Source organism: Camellia sinensis, chromosome 14 (genome assembly GCF_055761805.1).
Source record: "Camellia sinensis isolate YWXY chromosome 14, ASM5576180v1, whole genome shotgun sequence".
In the NCBI taxonomy this organism is placed as follows: Eukaryota; Viridiplantae; Streptophyta; class Magnoliopsida; order Ericales; family Theaceae; genus Camellia; species Camellia sinensis.
The window spans coordinates 126,002,094-126,021,542 of NC_138974.1; the positions used below are offsets into that span (position 1 = coordinate 126,002,094).

The 19,449-nt window shown below is 41.3% G+C and overlaps 1 protein-coding gene and 1 long non-coding RNA gene across 2 annotated transcripts; one reads left to right on the forward strand and one right to left on the reverse strand.

Moving 5' to 3' along the window:
* Window positions 1-4,573: 4,573 nt before the first annotated feature.
* On the reverse strand, window positions 4,574-9,250 carry LOC145806634 (uncharacterized). Its single transcript, XR_014349951.1, has 2 exons — window positions 8,468-9,250; window positions 4,574-4,746 (listed from the first exon to the last, which is right to left on the reverse strand). It is a non-coding gene; the product is annotated as an uncharacterized LOC145806634 (long non-coding RNA).
* A 717-nt stretch (window positions 9,251-9,967) lies between these two features.
* On the forward strand, window positions 9,968-11,800 carry LOC114323013 (alpha/beta-Hydrolases superfamily protein). Its single transcript, XM_028270471.2, has one exon. It carries the CDS (start codon window positions 10,131-10,133, stop codon window positions 11,658-11,660), a length of 1,530 nt encoding a protein of 509 aa, XP_028126272.2. The 5' UTR covers window positions 9,968-10,130; the 3' UTR covers window positions 11,661-11,800.
* The last annotated feature ends 7,649 nt before the right edge of the window (window positions 11,801-19,449 follow it).

Below are 19,449 nucleotides of genomic sequence, written 5' to 3' on the forward strand. Positions count from 1 at the left end.
TGTAAAGCACATCTAGGCGTCACCGCCGTCTTACTCATCACCTACATATATATAGAGAGGGTGAGCTTGGATACTCAGTGAATGGTACAAGTAATAAAGGGTTTGCATGAATAATATCCGAGATCTTTATCAAAACGATACACATTATCTTGCACAAAATCAAAGACAAAACAAGTTCATCTAACAAGTCTTTCAAGCTTCATCAATCAAAGTCTTTCAAGGCTTTCAAGTTTCAAGGGATGACATTAACAAAGGTGCTACAAAAGCTTAGAGTCCTCTAGCACGTAAGGACTTGTGCTACAAATGCTTATAGTCCCCTAGCACGTACGGACTTTCAAAGGTTGTGATACAAATGCTTATAGTCCCCTAGCACGTACGGACTTTCAAAGGTTGTCATCCAAAACAAGGCTAACACTTGATACACAAAATAAGGATAATCATTCATGCTTAACAAATACTTTTCCAAAACAAAGCAAAGCAAAGCTTTATCAAAATTTTATAACATAACTTTATTAAAAATACCACTCACATAGTTCTTCAAACGTCGGGGTCAAGCGAGAGTCCAAGTCCTGCAAACACATGGCAAGGTCTATTGAATGCACTTTCAAACAAGCTTTACATAAATGCAAATGATCTCAGCATTCCTTCAAAACTAAGTTGAACCGAGACAAAACACTGTTTCTCATCTCGGGGAAAAACTTGCTGGGCACCAACCAGGTCTTGGCCGAGGTCCCACACCTCCTTGCCGTGGTGTGACCCTGATGGCCACATTCAAGGAAATAAAGTCGGGAAAATCTGGGTTCCCCTTTCTTGAAGAACATGAAGAACATGGATGCAAAGATCATAACTTATCATTACAAAATCTGATATTTCATGCTATGAATTCAAAAACATGGACCTGGGTACCCATACTCGAAGATTTTATGAAAACAAACACAAAATATGAATCTTGATGCAAACTTTCGGATCAAACAAGGCTTTTATCCAAGAACACATGAATATCACTTTCTCTTTCTAAAACCAAACTTTAAATCAATGCATGGCTTACAAATCGTGCTCGATCACGCAATGCAGCTAGATGAACAATAAGAACAATAAGAGCAGATCAAGATTCTAACCTCAAGACATGAATCTAACGGCTCAAGGTGTGAAGATCAAGCTTGAAAATCTATTCCCTTTCTAAGAATTCCTCCTTCTTCCTAGAGCCTCTCTCTCTAAAAGACAAGGATATGATACAAAATGATGTATTTCTCAGCAGTTCACTGACTTAACCCTCTGTTGGGACACGTGGCATTGGCTGGTTGGCTCTTCTCAAAAAGATGACTGAGTGAAAAGACAAGACTATGACAAAGTGTGTTCAACAAGCAAGATGGCATAGGCACTCCGGCAGGTAATGATCTCGGCAAAGGACAAGGCTTCGGCAAGTAAGGTCTCAATGATCTCGGCAAGGAAGGACAGCACTTGACTTAGCTGTGCCACACCTCAGCCTAGATGTGCCACACCTCGGTCGAGGTCATACCAATCTAGAAACAAGATCACTAGGTGCAAGGGTAACATCTCGGCCTAGATAACACACATCTCGGCCTTGGTGATGAATACCTCAGCCTAGATAGTGACATCTCAGCCAATATGTCAAGGTGCGAGTGGAGGCTAACCAAAAGATTCCAAGATAATCCTAGGTAGAAGAGATTCAAAGGTGCGACCCAGGCTTAGGATGACCTCGGCTAAACTCACACAAAGCAAGGAACAAAGCATGGAAGTAACATTTATGCAAGACAAATTAAGGTTTTACAAATGCAACATATCAAGACAAGATCATGTAATATATGCAAGCATGACTCGAGTAAAGTGAGGGTTGTTACACCAACTCCTAAGGACCTCAGCAACCAAAGGATGGTGTTCTACTAGGTGTTTGTGTGCAATAGTAAGACAAAAAGACACTTTAGAGCACAAAACAAAGATCAACAAGGAGATATAGATGCAAATGTATATCTATCTCTCAAGACTCCTTTTTTCTGAACCCTTGAGAAGGGAGGAGGGGCTCCCTTCTTATAGAATTCCAATTCTCAAGCTTGTTGAGCAAGCTTGAGTATTGAAACAAATCCCTCCATACACGTGTATGGAGGATGTGAATTGTGGATACCAGCTATCACAACTAGCAGAAAATATCTACAAAAAGCAGATGGAAAGGTCTCGGCTCAAAAATATGGCCGATCGACCAACATAAGTGCCGACGACCAAAGGAGTGCTGATCGGCCAACACTTTTGGCCGATGGCAAGAACACAAGGCCGACGACATCATGCCTTGGCTGATGGGTTGAGGGGGTGGCCAACAAGCCACCATCTTCCCTCAGAAGCAAAAACACAAGTGTTTGGTCCACAACCAAGCACAAAACAAACAAGTTGAGAGATCCTAAGGCAAGGCGCGCAACCGAGACCTCCGGGAACTCAAAACAAACGGGAGCATGGATGATCATCGAGTGTTCAAACGATGACGTCCAAGTCTTAAGGACGGTCAAAAATTGAGAGTCTACACATATTTCATTAGTTAGGATCATGCATTTTTCTAACTATTTTCTCTCTTTTGGCTCACCTCGGGAATTGGGGTAAGCTTTACTGCTTTAGCATATCGCATGTGTGCGAGTGTTGCCATATCTAGCATGTTTACTATGGGGCTAAGTGCTTAAGTGATATATCTGTTTGAATGGCTTTGGATGAAAGCTAATTGCTTAAATTGGGAGAATTTTGATTAATGTACATATGAGATCACTTTTTCAAGTGGTACATATTCAAACACTTTTCAAAACACACATGAAATCAAAGTATTCTAACTCTTGCAAATTAGTCTATACTTATGTGCAACACATAGTAAGTTAGCCTAATAATCAGAACGAGAGCATATAATGTAAATAAGAATCACATCATAATTAGTAGATGTCGATCTTTTGATCGAGCGAGAGTGGTGCTCAATTCATGACCTTCCCCTCTCGTACCTAAGTTCCCGAGCCAAGACACTTTGGTGATGACGGATAAGTGGCCTTTGGCACGAGTCTCGAGTTTTCTAAATTTTTAAAAAATATTTAGGTGGCAACTCTGTAATTTGGCAAAGTAGTCCATTTTTTGCATTTTGCTTCAAAATCAATTTTTTAAAAGAATTATCAAATTTGTACTCATTTATGTTTATCTATTTCACATTGCACCTGTGGAATCAGATTCGAAACCACAGGAGTCCGAACTGTAGAGCTAATCGTATCTGAAAGGAGCACAAAAAGCAAGCTACACCATGGAAATTGGTGTCGTACCATACACTAAATCAATAGAGAACTCTATCTCATGGTGAGGTGGCAAACTAGTAAGATCCTCGGAAAAGACGTCTGGGTATTCACAAACTACCATTGGCAACTCAATTCAGACCACATCACTTTCAACACCCAAGAATGTAGCAAGAAGGAAACTAAGCTCACCCACACCACGCGGATCATGCTCTGGCAACAAAGCTTTATCAACTTCGCCCCCCCAAGAAACAAAAACAGTCACTACTCGAGGTACATACATTAACCCTCTGACGGTAACAGTTTTATAATAGCCTGATACGATGATAACCAATTCATACCTAGTATAACATCAAAACTCAACATATCAATCAATACAAAAGAAAAGGAAAGTCGGCGACTGGCAACCTCTATCTTACAACCCCGACACCCTTGGTCCAATACAACCTCATCACCAACTAGTGACTCTACTTTGAATGGAGATGCTAACTGAGCCACTTCTAATCCCAATGCCGCAGACAAGGTAAAAGAATGGGATGTACCCGTATCAATCAACACATTGGCAATAGAGTTACACAATAAAAAGTTACCTCTCACTACCGAATGCACTGACACTAAATCTGGCGCGATAATAGCATACACACGCCTTGTAGGTCTCTATTCTACTACGACCACGTCTATATCCTGATATCCTAATGAGGGTAACACAAGAGATTAGTACATTTACAAATAGGCCAAAGCTAACTCACTCGTGTCTTAACGCGATGGACAACAGTTAATTCACTCCACATAAGCATGTAGTCAAATAAACACATACGAATTTCCTTTCAAGATAATGATCGTCCTGCGACATTGCCAGAGTTCCAGTTAAAAATAGCAATGATCAAGTGCTCTTCTAACAGGATTTCTAGAAACCTGTAGATCCAATCAACATCTTAAAAATTAAATTTCATACTTATTTAGCCACATAAACATGTTATCACATAACATATACCGTATATACAAATATCTCTATCAAGCGAGATAAACCCATTGTAGTAAAAATCACTTCCAACGTATCCAAAATATTCAAACCCAGTACGCTCTAATATCAAATTGTAATGTCTCGAAATAGTTACAGTAAAACCATCTACAATGTTAATGAACAACAATACCATTCTAAATACAATAACCTTATCAATTCACAAGATTCCCTGGTATAAAATTTGCACATGCAATTATACATTCACAAGTCTAAACCCTGAATCTATATCATGTGTTACAAGTTAAAGATTTGAAATAAAGGTTAAACAAGTAGTAAATGTCCTAAAGGCTTACAACTTTCCAAGATAATGTTTGGTTACAACAAAATGGATTTAAATCCAATACAGTTAAAGTCCTTGGATCGCACAAAATAAATACAACAATACAAAAAGAAGCCTGCAGCTCCAAGTCCTCCTAAGCTATTGTTTTAGCAGAAGCATATCATTAATACCTGAAAATGATTTTTCCACATAGGGTGAGCCAAAACCCAGTAGAGATAATACAACACTGTTTATGAATCTTAACAAAGATATAAAGTGAATGCATATACAATGTTTGTGCCAAAATAGTTTCAGTTCTCTTTCTAAAACCGTGCAATGCCAAGTTTTTATCTCAATTCATAATATCATTTCCTTTACAACAGAAAACAGGGTAATGAATACAACACTGTGAATCTCTAGAACGTGTCTGCAAATAGGCTACAAGTACTACTAATTTGTCATTTTTAACGGTATTAACTAGAAGGCTTGACACCTAACTGCGCGAGTTTTTGGACTTTTACCAATGACACACAAGCCAACTTAATACCACAACTACACTCCTACCCAGTTTTACCAAGGTATTCACCTAACTTAGCCAGAAACCAAACGTATGCCTCGTTGCAGATTGTGCTAAGGATGCGGTAAATCGGGATCCTGAAAACCGTGGTGGTGCCTGTTCAGGCGTTCAATTTTCTCTTTGTATCTTCCGCGACATCACGGGGGTAGTCAGCTTCGTCATTGCGACGACCCTTACCTCGGTTGTTACGGTTTACACCGCGGTTTGATTCTCTTTCGCGGTTGCTTGGACTGTTTGCCTCCTGTCCGACTGCGTGAACCTTCCGGACACTCTTTTGTTCGTTGCCACCAGATTCCCCTTCACGGTGGCTAGGAAAACATGAGTCTCTACTCGGATGTGCTCATTGATGCACTGCATTAGTAGCTCCATGGTCGTCGGTTGGCTCATGGTGAGTGAGTCCCTCGGTCTATGTCTGACCGGGAGACCGCGCTTGTATTGGGTGATTGCCAAGTTCGTTGGGCAATCAAGGATTTCGTTGGAGGTTTCCCAATATTTGGCATTGTACGCTTTAAGTGAGTCGCCCAGTTCCATCTTGACACTAAGAATGCGGTCGACTTCTTTGGGCGTTTTGGTATTGGTTTTGAATCGGATCACAAACGCTTTCGCCAATTGCTGCCACCTTTCGATACTTTCCTCCGATAGCCTCTCGAACCACTTCAGGCCTAACTCACCCAAACATGACCGGAAAATAAGGCACATAAGTGCGTCGTTCCGCTTGTAGCCAGCCATAACTTGCCGGAAGTGGCTCACATGCATGTATGGATCGGTTTTTCCATCATAGAGCGTAAACTTGGGCTGCTGAAAGCTTACAGGGAGCGACGTGGTCTTTATCTCGTAAGAGAAAGGGGTGGCGCTCAACCTCACTAAGTCTCTGTCCAAAGGAACATGTACAGCTGGGCGTGGTGGCAGCATTACGACTTCTTCACTGGCGCGACCTCCGTGGGACAGCCACTGCAGTACTGACACCCTTTGCACCTCCTGCCGGCATGCTCGTTCTTCCAAGACGTCCCTCAAGTCCTCTGAACTAGCGGAGTAAGAGTATCTCGACGTCGTCGACGGACATAAGGGACGGTAACTGCTATCCTGTGTGCACGACTTCTCTACCGGCAAGTCAAAGTCACCAACCCTATAACTCTAGTGATTGAAAGGGAAGGCATCCTTCGCTGGTTCTGGTTGCCTGAGCGACGGGTTTGGGTGCGCTCACTGTGATTTTCCACTCCAGCAACAGCCTTCCCTTTGACTTACCGCTTCAGCGCCTCCATCTCCACTGCCATCCTCCAGATGATGGCATCTTAGTTTCTCATCTTGTGCTCCAAGCATCGAGCATGCGACTCTCTTCGTCGCCAGTGTCCGTCTGGACTCTGAGAGTGATCGATGCTCCTAGCGCGCTTATGTCGCGCATCTTTGGGGAGCCCTCTAGATGAAGTCTTTAGGCTCGCCATGTTCGGAACAATGAAGGGTCCGTCTCTTATCCGAACCAACTCTGGGTGATGCCGTCAGCGAGAGATAGCTGAGCTTCGTCGTTATTCACCATGAAAGATGATCGGGCGAGCATGGAGGACAAGGTTTTGTCTATCAAAGATTTCCCATAGACGGCGGCAATTGTATTGGAGCCCAATATTCAATGCTATCCGTACTCCTCGTGTCCAAGCTACGCTCCCCTCTGACTGACCTGAAAACACAAAGATAGTGAGCTACCCGGCGAGTGGTTGTCGGAAAGCGCCTTCGACGATCAAGTTAGCACACAGAGAAAGCGAGAGAGAGAAAGAGAGAGAGAGGGACAAAATGGTAGGTGAGCTCTAATCAGAAGATGTTCCAGACCTGTGTATGAAGGCGCAGCATTGTTTATATAGTTTCTGTGCGCGCTTTTGTGCCCATTCCCTTCTGGACGAGTGGACCTGCTCTCCTCTCACGTTCCCCCACGCGTCAGCGCTAATACAACTAGACACCACACAACGAAACCACCAAACGATATTGACGCATATGGACAGTGGGATCTCCTTCCTGCAATCTCGTCACGCTGCGTAGTACTTCCCACCGAGCTATTCTTAATGTGGTGCCAAGCCATCACCTTACGACACCAAGTTACTTGTTCGGTCTCATCTGTAATTCTTGATCGCGTGCTCAACCGAGCTCCACAGTCACGATCGAGCTTCTGCCCGGTCAAACCCGATCTTTTGAGGACTAATCCCATCCAACTTAACAAAGCACACATCTCCTCCGAAATAACAGTCCAAAGTTATCCGAACTTAACCGGACTAAGCCTTTAGTCCAACGCGCACCCAACGTCCGACCGAGCAAGGACCCTGACTCCGGTCCAACTTAGTTTGGCCCACTATTATGTCATAAATCTCCCTCTCAATTAGTTATCACTCGTAGTATTTAATCATGTCTGATGAAATCTTTAGGAGTGATTTGACAACATAGTAAAAAGCAACTTTTAAATTTTTTGACTTTTTTAAATCATATTATATCTTTATTTTTTATACAAATAAATAAAAATAAAATAAAAAAAAATCAAAAAAATTAATTTTTTATCAACTTCTTACAATACTAGGTCTCAAATATATTTTTTTATTATAATTCTTTATGATCTATTTAATTATGATATAAAATTATATCAAAATTCATAAAATGTCATATCACCTGTAAGGAATCACAATACTGTTAAAATGTAGGCAACTCGGTAAAAAAATGCAAAAAATTGAACTCATTAACCATTAGTATTTTGTCAACCTAACATCTTTCAATCGAAAAAAAAAAAAAAAAAAATCAATATTTTACCAAGATCTCCCAGCACAATAACACAAATAGCTCAGTACAGCTCTCAGACACCAATACAACACAACATCAGTAAAAATGATTTGAGACTCAAGTTCTCATGAAATAGCAAAAACATTTTTTTTTTTTTTTTTTTTTTTGTGGGGGGGGGGGGGGGTGGTTGGGTTAAATCGATGTTTCAAGTGGGATATTGCAGCACCTTCAATGAGCTTTTGGTGTCAAGTGAGATATTGCAGCACAAACAAAATTTAAAAAATAAAGTACGTATTATTCGGAACTGACAACACAAAACATTTTATTGGTGATAACTAGTAGAAAAATACATAGGATATAATTAGAAATGTATTATCTAGGAAGATCTAATCAGCTAAAAACCTCACAAAAAATTAATTTTTCTCCAATGCAAATAAGAAAAGTAAATATGGAATCAAAAAAATATGAATATGTTAACTGGGGAAACAAAAGATCTTCCACAAGCAAAAAAAAATTGAACCAATTATTTAATTTTATTTAATTCTAACTCAGATCTTTGCTAGCAAACAGGGGTGAAGTACCACATGCAAGAGGAGAAGCACCATTTTCTGAAACTGTTTCTTGCTCCGGCTTATAGTTCTCCGGCTTCGAGTCCTCAACAGCGCCTTCTCTGATTTGTCTCTCAGGTTTTTACCGAATTTCCTTTGTAAGCAGAAAATCATTCCCAAACACAAAACGAAAGATTTGAACTTACAAGGAAAATGTTGCAGTACATATTGCTGATGATGAAGAATTGAACCACTCATCTAAAGTGATTAAGATAAAGAAAGCTATTAAATAACTTGTACTATTCTATCTCCAAGTTATCAAGTGAGCTGTTCCACACTATTCAATGTTTTATGACGTGGTAAAATATGATAGGCTATCCGTAAATATCACTGCTGTTTGAAATCAATCCCGTTTGGTGGCCAGAATCATTTGAGGCTCTAATGGTTTGAGATACTAAAATGATGACGTTTTGAATTTTTTTTTCTCAGTTTATGATTATATTTTTTCATAGAATCAATAGAAGATTGGAGAGGGAAAAAAAAAAAATCAAACCCAATACAAATTAATCCTAAAAATTTCACAAATCAAAATAAATCAAACCTAAAAATCAAACACACAAATCAAAACAAATCAAACCCAAAAATTAAAACAAAAATCAAACCCACAAATGGGAGAGAGAGAGAGAGTGAGAGAGAGATACACAGAACAGAGAAAGAGAGAGAGATACAGATCATTAGATCTGTGTGTAGAGGATGGCTGGTGGTGGCGTCGGTGATGGCGCTTCTCTCTTCTTTTCTTCTTCCTTCCTCTTTCTTCTTCTCTCTTTCTCTCTCTCTCTCTCTTCCTCCTTCTGTTTCACAGATAAAATAAAGGAGAACCAAAAAAAAAAAAAAATTCAAAATGACGTCGTTTTGAATTCGGGCCAATCGAGCCTCAGCATTTTCTTGAGCTCTGAAGCATTTTTGGTTTGAAATTTAGGAATGATTTGGCATCCCAAAATAATTACATATTTTTTTTATCTTTTTATATTTTTTGGTCATATTAATTAACATTTATTTGTATTTTTTTACACATCCTTTTATAAAAAAAAAATAAAAATATACTTATTTACAACATTTCAAACCACCCTTTAATCTCTTTGATCCACAATCACCCAATAATTACCCCCTCATTGTAGCTATTAAGCGATTGTTTGAGAAGTTGATTGACTTTTAGTTTTTTATTATCTATTTTAAGAAGTAGGTTAAAAGTTCCTCTCACGAAAACTAAAAAAAAAGTCAAAAAAAATAATTTTTAACCATCTTTCTAAAACACCTTTTTGTTTTTTTGATTATTTTAGCCTGATTTTAAAAAATCTCGTTTGGGAAAGGGTTTTGTTTTTTTAGTTTTTTTTACTTTTTTTGTGAGAAAAATAAAATAATGATTGTAGATTGGATGTGATATTTTGTCTTATTAAATTAAAAAATCTATTTTATATTTTACGATTATTTTGGCAAAAAAAAAAAAACCCAACTTTTTTCTCCCAATCGGAGCCTACGGGAGTTGATTAATATCTCTCTCTCAAACAACAGGGCATAGGTTCTTGGATCTGTCTCCCTTTGTCTCTGTTTCTGTGTGTGTGGCAAGGAGAGAAGCCCCTTCCTTCACAAAAATAAGCAACACAACACAGCACAACACAACCCAGAAACCCTTTTCATGGCTTCTCTGGAACTCTATTTCAACAATCCAAACTACTCACTACAATCTCCAACTCAGGGAGGGCTCTCACCAAGAACAAACCTCAACAAACCCACAAATCTCAATTTCTCATACAACCCTACATCACAAAAACTCACAAGACCACCCACAAAAATTTCATCATCATCTAACTCCAGTTTGACTCCAAAAAACACAGAAGAAAGACAAGAATCCATGGAAGAAGATCCAAGGCCACTTCATCAAATTTGGAGAGAAATCCAAGGACTCAACAACTGGGAAGGCCTTTTAGACCCCATGAACTGTCATCTCCGCCGTGAAATCATCCGATACGGCGAGTTCGCTCAAGCCTGTTACGATTCCTTCGACTTCGATCCTCATTCCAAGTACTGCGGAACTTGCAAATACCTCGGACCCCATTTCTTTGAAAAGCTAGATTTGGCTAATCGAGGCTACCACATGAGCCGATACTTATACGCAACCTCAAACATCAATCTTCCGAATTTCTTCCAGAAATCGAAGATGAGCAGCGTTTGGAGTCAGCACGCCAATTGGATGGGCTACATCGCTGTCGCCACTGACGATGCCGAGGTCCGCCGCCTCGGCCGCCGCGACATCGTGGTGGCGTGGCGTGGCACCGTCACCGTCCTCGAATGGATCCAGGACTTGAAAGATTTTTTACGCCCAGCTCATTTTCACGACGACCCTTCGATCAAAATCGAATCCGGGTTCTACGATCTCTATACCCAGAAAGAGAATTCATGTAAGTACTGCATTTTCTCGGCTCGCGAACAAGTTTTAGCAGAAATCAAACGACTCACAGAGACCTACAGAGGTGAAGAACTCAGCATCACAGTCACGGGTCATAGTCTCGGTGCAGCTTTAGCCGTTTTAAGCGCTTACGACATTGCTGAGATGAAATTAAACGTTATCAACAACGGTGATTCCATAACTAGGATTCCGATAACTGTTTTTTCATTTTCCGGTCCTCGGGTCGGTAATTTGAAGTTCAAAGAGCGATGCGATGAGCTCGGAGTTAAGTTCCTGAGGGTGGTCAATGTGCATGACAAGGTTCCAACAGTTCCGGGAATTTTTGCTAATGAGAAATGTCAGTACCAGAAGTATGTCGAGGAAACGATGTCGTTTCCTTGGAGTTATGCTCATGTTGGGGTGGAACTCGCATTGGACCATACCCATTCACCATTTTTAAAGCCCACTAATGATTTGGGCTGTGCACATAACCTTGAGGCCCATTTACACCTCATCGACGGGTACCACGGCAATGGCCGGAAGTTTCGGTTGGCAACGAAGAGGGATGTGGCACTTGTCAACAAGAGTTGTAATTTCTTGAGAAGTGAGTATAGGGTGCCGCCACATTGGCGACAAGACGAGAACAAGGGGATGGTGAGGAGTAGCGATGGTCGGTGGATTTTGCCGGATAGGCCGAGGATGGAGGCCCACCATCCTGATACGGCCCACCTCCTTGAACAAGTGCTCAAGTTTGCAAAGTCTTCAGTGGAAGCGTTTTAATTTTGATTATGCCTACCAACAAGCGTCTTGTGTTTATCAAACTCTCGACTTTTTAGAATGTTTTATGTTTTATTTTATTTTATTGTTTTTAATAATCGAGTGCCATGGTCAATTTATAAACATCTGGACTAATTGTGAAATTAATGACTGCAAATTTTTAGTGGTTTCAAGGTTTAGAATATTTGACTTTTGTGAGATTTTTGAACCTCTGACCTCTTAAATATTATGAGCAAAACTATTCACAAACAAACGGAAAAAAAAAATGATACAAGATTTATGTTAAAATACGGGGATAACATTTTTCTTTTCCCAAAATTTATTTTAAATTGGTAGACTTCTATCTATCTTTAAAATAATTAGACTCAAAATTAGCACATGAATACAAATTCTGTATAAATAATACTAGGCGTGGTGTTTCCACATGTGAGAAGGACCACTAATTGAACAAGCTTTTCTTCTGGCATAACAACTCTATGTCAATAACGTTATAAATATTAATCAGCCTCCGTTTGGGAAGTGGGTTGGCTTTTTAACTTTTTGGGTTTTTTAATTATTTTAGTCTGGGCTTAAAAGCTTGGTTTGGAAAGAATTTTTTGACTTTTTTGAGTTTTTTTGTGAGAGAAGAATGTAATGATTATGGGTTGGATGTGATCTTTTGTTTGTTATAACTAAAATAGCCTATTTTATTTTTTTGAGTTTTTTCAGTGTATCAATAAACATGCAAAGAAAAACGATACAAATATGAAATTTACCACTTGACGGAGAATTCATTTGAGATTGTGTATAATTGAATTAAAACACAAGATATAGTTCACGCAACATTGGGCATAGTTTATAGCCTAAATAGTGTTATGTATTTACTCATAATAATAATTGTTCTTTTTAACATATTGGTTGATTTTTAAGGTTGATTCTGAATTTTTTTTTTTTTTTTAAATATGTTTCTTTTACATTACATTTTCTTGAAAATATTTCAAGAAATGCATATAACTATCAATGTGATAAGAAAAATATTTAAGACCTTCAAAAAATACTGACAATTCTATCCACAATAATATAACAGGATATATGTTAATTTTGATTTGTTACACACATATTGAGGGTGGACCCAACTTCCATGCCACATCATTGTGGTGGAATTTATTAATATAATTGTGTAAGTTTCTAACATTATTCAATGGCCATGTTTATTTGCTTCTGTAAATAAGAGGATTGGACTATAGTGAGGTGGGCCCCACGTGTAGGATGTTTGGTTAGAAAAATTAGAAGGGAATTACCACTCCAATGGGAGTAGTAATCCACCAGGTGGATTAGTAAATATAGGTGAGAAATGGAATTGATGGTAAAAATATCATTGTCCTTTATTTTTAATAATTCTACAATAAAAAAAGGATAATTATGTAATTTTACATGTTTAATCCGAATTAATTAATACCATCATACTACTACACAAACAAAAATAATTTATCTTATATTTTAAACTTAATATCATTACATTGCTAATCTTCTCATTCAATTCTATTATTCTTATAATCTCATCAAAGCTAATCCCAAACAAATGTGGCCAATGTGATGATAAGTCACTCTTTGAATGCTGATCATGATGACATGATGCTGAAGGATAGTGAGAGAGGGACCATTACCAGCATATCTTCTTCAAAAAACAAAATTATGAAATCAAAAGTAGATTGGAAAAATAATCAAAAAAATTAAATTAAAATTTACCACGATGTGGGTTATTATTAAAATGAATATTGGTTCACACTTTTTATCTTTTATTCACTATTAAACCCTTTTTTTTTTTTGTATTATTTATTACGAGAGTAACCATTTGGGTTAAATTTTCTGAATAATGGGAGGCCTTTAATATTTAATTACAAATACGAAAATTATTTTTCTTTTCAATTCTTACTACTAAAATTTTGGGAAGTTTTTTTTAAAGACTTTGACCAGTTTTATGAAGGAAAGAAAAAAAAGTAGTCATAAACTATCTAAAGCCTGTTGCGGTAATCATTCAACACCCATTCACCTACACTAAAAGCTGTTTCAAAAGCAACTGTAAAAATAAGAATGATTCGTATCTCACAGGTCACATAGTTTCATTTTGTTTCGATCAATCCAAAATGTCAAAATTATCGAAATCATCCACTGATGGGCTTTCCCAATAACGTTGTAGTTCAAAACTACTTACGCTTTTATGTTCAGATATTTTTTAACTTTTTATTGCTGAAAAAGTACTTAATCTTCCGCCTCGAAATGAGACTACTGGTGTAGTGTGTGCAGGTGTATTTGCAGATACAACTGCCCTGTATTCTTCAAATAATATTTTGCATGTTTGCATAATAGAGATAGATTGTTTTTGATTAGCGAAAATACGTTCTTGTGGAGAAGTGGTTTTAGAAATACTCTTCAGATCCTGGGAGACGCTAGTGATCCTCAGCTAGTCACCTAAAAAGACACAAACACTCCGGTCGGGGGTGCCGAAATTAGCACTCTGACGAACAAGTTAGTTCAGACACTCAGAATAGCTTGTCTATTAAGTTTTGTGAAGTGATTCTTACATACCTTTCTAAATCTGTGGCTCTTGTATTTATACTTGCTTTTTGGGCCTCGGGGCCTGAGCCTACTTTTATCCCATTCCCCTTTTATTCATTCGGAGCCACTGACCTCCTTCTATTCGGCTTTCCTAATGTATTCGGCGTCCTAGTCACGGAACATGAAGCCAAACAGTATCTAATTTCTGGGGTACGCATCTTCCGACTGTTCTACTTATTCGGCTCTCACAATTGCCCCCCAAGCACTTCACTGACGACAGTTGGCTGGAGTGCTTGGTTTTGAATTTCGAAAAGTCAGAGCCAAAATTCGGCGGTTGGCCTCATTCTCATGCGGATATCTAAGCGCATCCCTTTTGGTTGTTGTGTCGACCTCTCGCCCCCTCGTACGTGTCTATTTATTGCGATTTAAAATTTTGACGTCCTTTCAAGTATGTATTTTATGACGCTAATCGCTGGATTGCCTTTTGAATCGTCCCTGAAACTCTCTTCTGCGATATCCTCTTCGTCCTTTGTAAGTTCTCTCCTCTCTTGCTTCGAAGACTCTTTCTGGTTTATTCCTTCCTTGGCATATTCTCATAAACTGTAGGGTATGGCGAAACATTTAAAAGACCTCCTCTCGTCAGATCGAATTGCTGGCTTTAAATGCCATTTCTCCAATCCTGATGATGTCCATCTGTCGCTTGTGGCAGACGGCGCTCTTGATATGGAGAGGGAGCACAAAACCACGATTGTCTTTCCTCTTTTGTCAATTGCAGAGGGTGGAGTCCGTTTCCCCCTTCACCCGTTTCTTAGGGCTGTGCTTCGCCATTGGGGTTTAATCCCTTCCCAACCTAATGTGAATTTCTTTAGAATCATAATGGGGGTTATAGCACTTGAAAACATGGCCGACCAAATTAGTAAGGCAAATCTGTCCTTGCCTTAGCAAGGGCGCGAGCTAGCCCAGCTCGTGGGCTGGACAATTATCATCCGACTGTTGACATTTGGGATTACTGACGTTGCCTCGGAGAGCTGCAAACATTTGAAGGATAAATGGGGTGGGTGCACGCCAAAGGCCCTAATTATTTCGGTTCAGGCAACTTGGGAGGGACGAAGATTGACTGAATCAGACGCAGCAATGAGTCATAGTAGCGAGCCTATGCGCATGAGAAGAAGAACGTCCAAGGATCGGGAAACACAGCAGCCCCTTAGTCATCGAAGCAGATCGCCCCGAAAGGACAGGGAACAACGGGGAAATTCTCCGCGCCCGCGACCGAAAATTGAGCCAGATGCGACGCCACGACCGTTGAGTTTTGCGGTTTTTGTGAGGAATAGACCAATGACGGAGGCGGATTCTATCATTAAAGACCCAGATGTGGCAGTCGAGTTCGCTCGACAGATATTCCCGCCGGAAGTCCAACAATCGATGGTCGGACGTCGAGATTTCGAAGTATTTCGAGACGGCATACATGGGGCTGTAAAAGGACTATATACTGCTTACGAAGTCGGCATGCGTCTGTAGGAAGTGCGTCGTGAGAGTGAGAAAAATGACGAAAGGAATCGCAGTCTGGAGATTCGCACGGAAAAGGCTGAGCGTGAGCTTCGGGAGGTGAAGAATGTTCAAACGAGCGCGTCGTTGGTGGCCGGTCAATCTAAATTGGTTGTTGCGGAGGGAGTGACCAAACGGACCTCGGGTTATGAAAAAGGGTTTCAAGACGGCCTGAAGGTCAGGATAGAGAAGACCAAACAGGACCTTGCCGAGGCGGTCTGCCGATGTGAAAATCGTAGATTCAAGCACGGCTGGATCAAGGCCTTTCAAATCGAGGAAGCTCTTGAAGCCATGGGCATTGATTCGGCCTCGCCCCTATATCGTCGCCACTATTTTCCTTATTCCGATTTCGACATTGAGAAGAGCGACGATGAGGGCGCCGAATGAATAGACTTCGCGCCGAATATCCACAGAATTTCTTTTATTTTCAACGTTTGTATTTGGTCTTGAAATGTCATGTGTTTAATTAATCGTATTATTTCAACTTACTGGCAAGTTTTGTGTTGTGTGGCGTAAATGTTTAAACATGCATTGACCGGCTTGAATTAAGAACGATTCAGTGAATATTTATTCGGCCAATGAAGTGGTCCGAATGCATCTCTCAAAAAGGCCAATCCGAATTCGGAGCCTTAATCGACCATAAGGTGTCGTGCACCAAAAGGGGCTCCGAATTCGGAGGCTTTATTTTGGCCAATCGTGATATCCACGAAGGGCACTCCGAATTCGGAGTCCTAATTGGCACTAAGGTGTCGTGCACCAAAAGGGGCTCCGAATCCGGAGACTTAGTGTGGCCAATCGTGATATCTATGAAGGGCGCTCCGAATCCGAAGGCTTAATCGACCTTGAGGTGACATGCACCAAAAGGGGCTCTGAATCCGGAGACTTAATCGGCCCTAAGGTTTCGTGCACAAAAAAGAGGCTTCGAATCCAGAGACTTAGGGCTTGTTTGGTTTGTGTTTGAGAAATATGTTTTGAGATAAAAAGTACGAAAATTTGTTTGGTTTGATTTTTTTTCAAAAGATGTTTTGAAAAATTATTTTGAGAGAGAGTTTTGGAAAAAGTGATTGATTTGATGTGTATGAGAGAGAGATTTGTTTGGAAAACTTGTAAACCAAACAAGTTTTAGAAAAAATTTTTGGAAAAATTTGTTTAGTTTGATTACTTTTGAAAACTTATTTGTAGAGAATTTTTCCAAAATTTTTTTGAGAAACACAAACCAAACAAGCCCTTAGTGTGGCCAATCGTGATATCTACGAAGGGCGCTCCGAATTCGGAGGCTTTATTTTGGCCAACCGTGATATCCACGAAGGGCGTACCGAATTCGAAGTCTTAATCGGCACTAAGGTGTCGTGCACCAAAAAGGGCTCAGAATCTGGAGACTTAGTGTGGCCAATCGTGATATCTACAAAGGGCCCTCCGAATCCTGAGACTTAATCGGCCCTGAGGTGACATGCACCAAAGGGGGCTCCGAATCCGGAGACTTTATTTTGGCCAATCGTGATATCTACGAAGGGCACTCCGAATCCGGAGGCTTAATCGGCCTTTAGGTGACATGCACCAAAGGGGGCTCCGAATCCGGAGACTTAATCGGCCGTAAGGTGTCGTGCAACAAAAGGGGCTCCGAATCCGAAGACTTAGTGTGGCCAACCGTGATATCTACGAAGGGCGCTCCGAATCTAGAGACTTAATCGGCCCTGAGGTGACATGCACCAAAGGGGGATTCGAATCCGGAGATTTTATTTTGGCTAATCGTGATATCTACGAAGGGCGCTCCAAATCTGGAGGCTTAATCGGCCTTGAGGTGACATGCACCAAAGGGGGCTCTGAATACGGAGACTTAATCGGCCCTAAGGTGTCGTGCACCAAAAGGGGCTCAGAATCTAGAGACATAGTATAGCCAAACGTGATATCTATGAAGGGCGCTCCGAATCCGAAGACTTTATTTTGGCCAATCGTGATATCTACGAAGGGCGCTCCGAATCTGGAGGCTTAATCGGCCCTGAGGTGACATGCACCAACGGGGGCTCCAAATCCGAAGACTGAATCGGCCCAAAGGTGTCGTGCACCAAAAGGGGCTCCGAATCCGGAGACTTAGTGTGGCCAACCATGATATCTACGAAGGGCGCTCCAAATCCGGAAACTTAATCGGCCCTGAGGTGACATGCACGAAAGGAGGCTCCGAATTCGGAAACTTTATTTTGGCCAATCGTGATATCTACGAAGGGCGTTCCGGATCCGGAGGCTTAATCGGCCCTGAGGTGACATGCACCAAAGGGGGCCTCCGAATCTGGACATTTAATCGGCCCTAAGGTGTCTTGCACCAAAAGGGGCTCCGAATCTGGAGACTTAGTGTGGCCAATCGTGATATCTACGAAGGGTGCTCCAAATCCGGAGACTTAATCGGCCCTGAGGTGACATGCACCAAAGGGGCTCTGAATCCGAAAACTTTATTTTGGCCAATCGTGATATCTACGAAGGGCGCTCCGAATCCGGAGTCTTAATCGGCACTGAGGTGACATGCACCAAAGGGGGCTCCGAATCCGGAGACTGAATCGGCCCCAAGGTGTCGTGCACCAAAAGGGGCTCCAAATCCGGAGACATAATGTGGCCAACCGTGATATCTACGAAGGGTGCTCCGAATCCGGAGACTTAATCAGCCCTGAGGTGACATGTACCAAAGGGGGCTCCGAATCCGGAGACTTTATTTTGGCCAATCGTGATATCTACGAAGGGCGCTCCGAATCCGGAGGCTTAATCGGCCCTGAGGTAACATTCACCAAAGGGGGCTCCGAATCCGGACACTTAATCGGCCCTAAGTTGTCGTGCACCAACAGGGGCTCCGAATCGGGAGACTTAGTGTGGCCAATCGTGATATCTACGAAGGGTGCTTCGAATCCGGGGACTTAATCGACCCTGCGGTGACATGCACCAAAGGGGGCTCCGAATTTGGAGACTTTATTTTGGCCAATCATGATATCTACGAAGGGCGCTCCGAATCCGGAGGCTTAATCGGCCCTAAGGTGACATGCACCAAAGGGGGCTCCAAATCCGGAGACTTAATCGGCCCCAAGGTGTCGTGCCCCAAAAGGGGCTCTGAATCTGGAGACTTAGTGTGGCCAACCGTGATATCTACGAAAGGCGCTCTGAATCCGGAGACTTAATCGGCCCTGAGGTGACATGCACCAAAGGGGGCTCCGAATCCGGAGACTTTATTTTGGCCAATCGTGATATCTACGAAGGGCGCTCCAAATCCGGAGGCTTAATCGGCCTTTAGGTGACATGCACCAAAGGGGGCTCCGAATCCGGAGACTTAATCGGCCGTAAGGTGTCGTGCAACAAAAGGGGCTCCGAATCCGAACACTTAGTTTGGCCAACCGTGATATCTACGACGGGCGCTCCGAATCTAGAGACTTAATCGGCCCTGAGGTGACATGCACCAAAGGGGGATTCGAATCCGGAGATTTTATTTTGGCCAATCGTGATATCTACGAGGGGCGCTCCAAATCTGGAGGCTTAATCGGCCCTGAGGTGACATGCACAAAAGGGGGCTCTGAATACGGAGACTTAATCGGCCCTAAGGTGTCGTGCACCAAAAGGGGCTCAGAATCTAGAGACTTAGTGTAGCCAAACGTGATATCTATGAAGGGCGCCCCGAATCTGGAGACTTTATTTTGGCCAATCGTGATATCTACGAAGGGCGCTCCGAATA

Bases quoted from the DNA above. Each gene is read 5' to 3' on its own strand.
- LOC114323013 (XM_028270471.2), top strand. From the start codon at position 10,131: ATGGCTTCTCTGGAACTCTATTTCAACAATCCAAACTACTCACTACAA.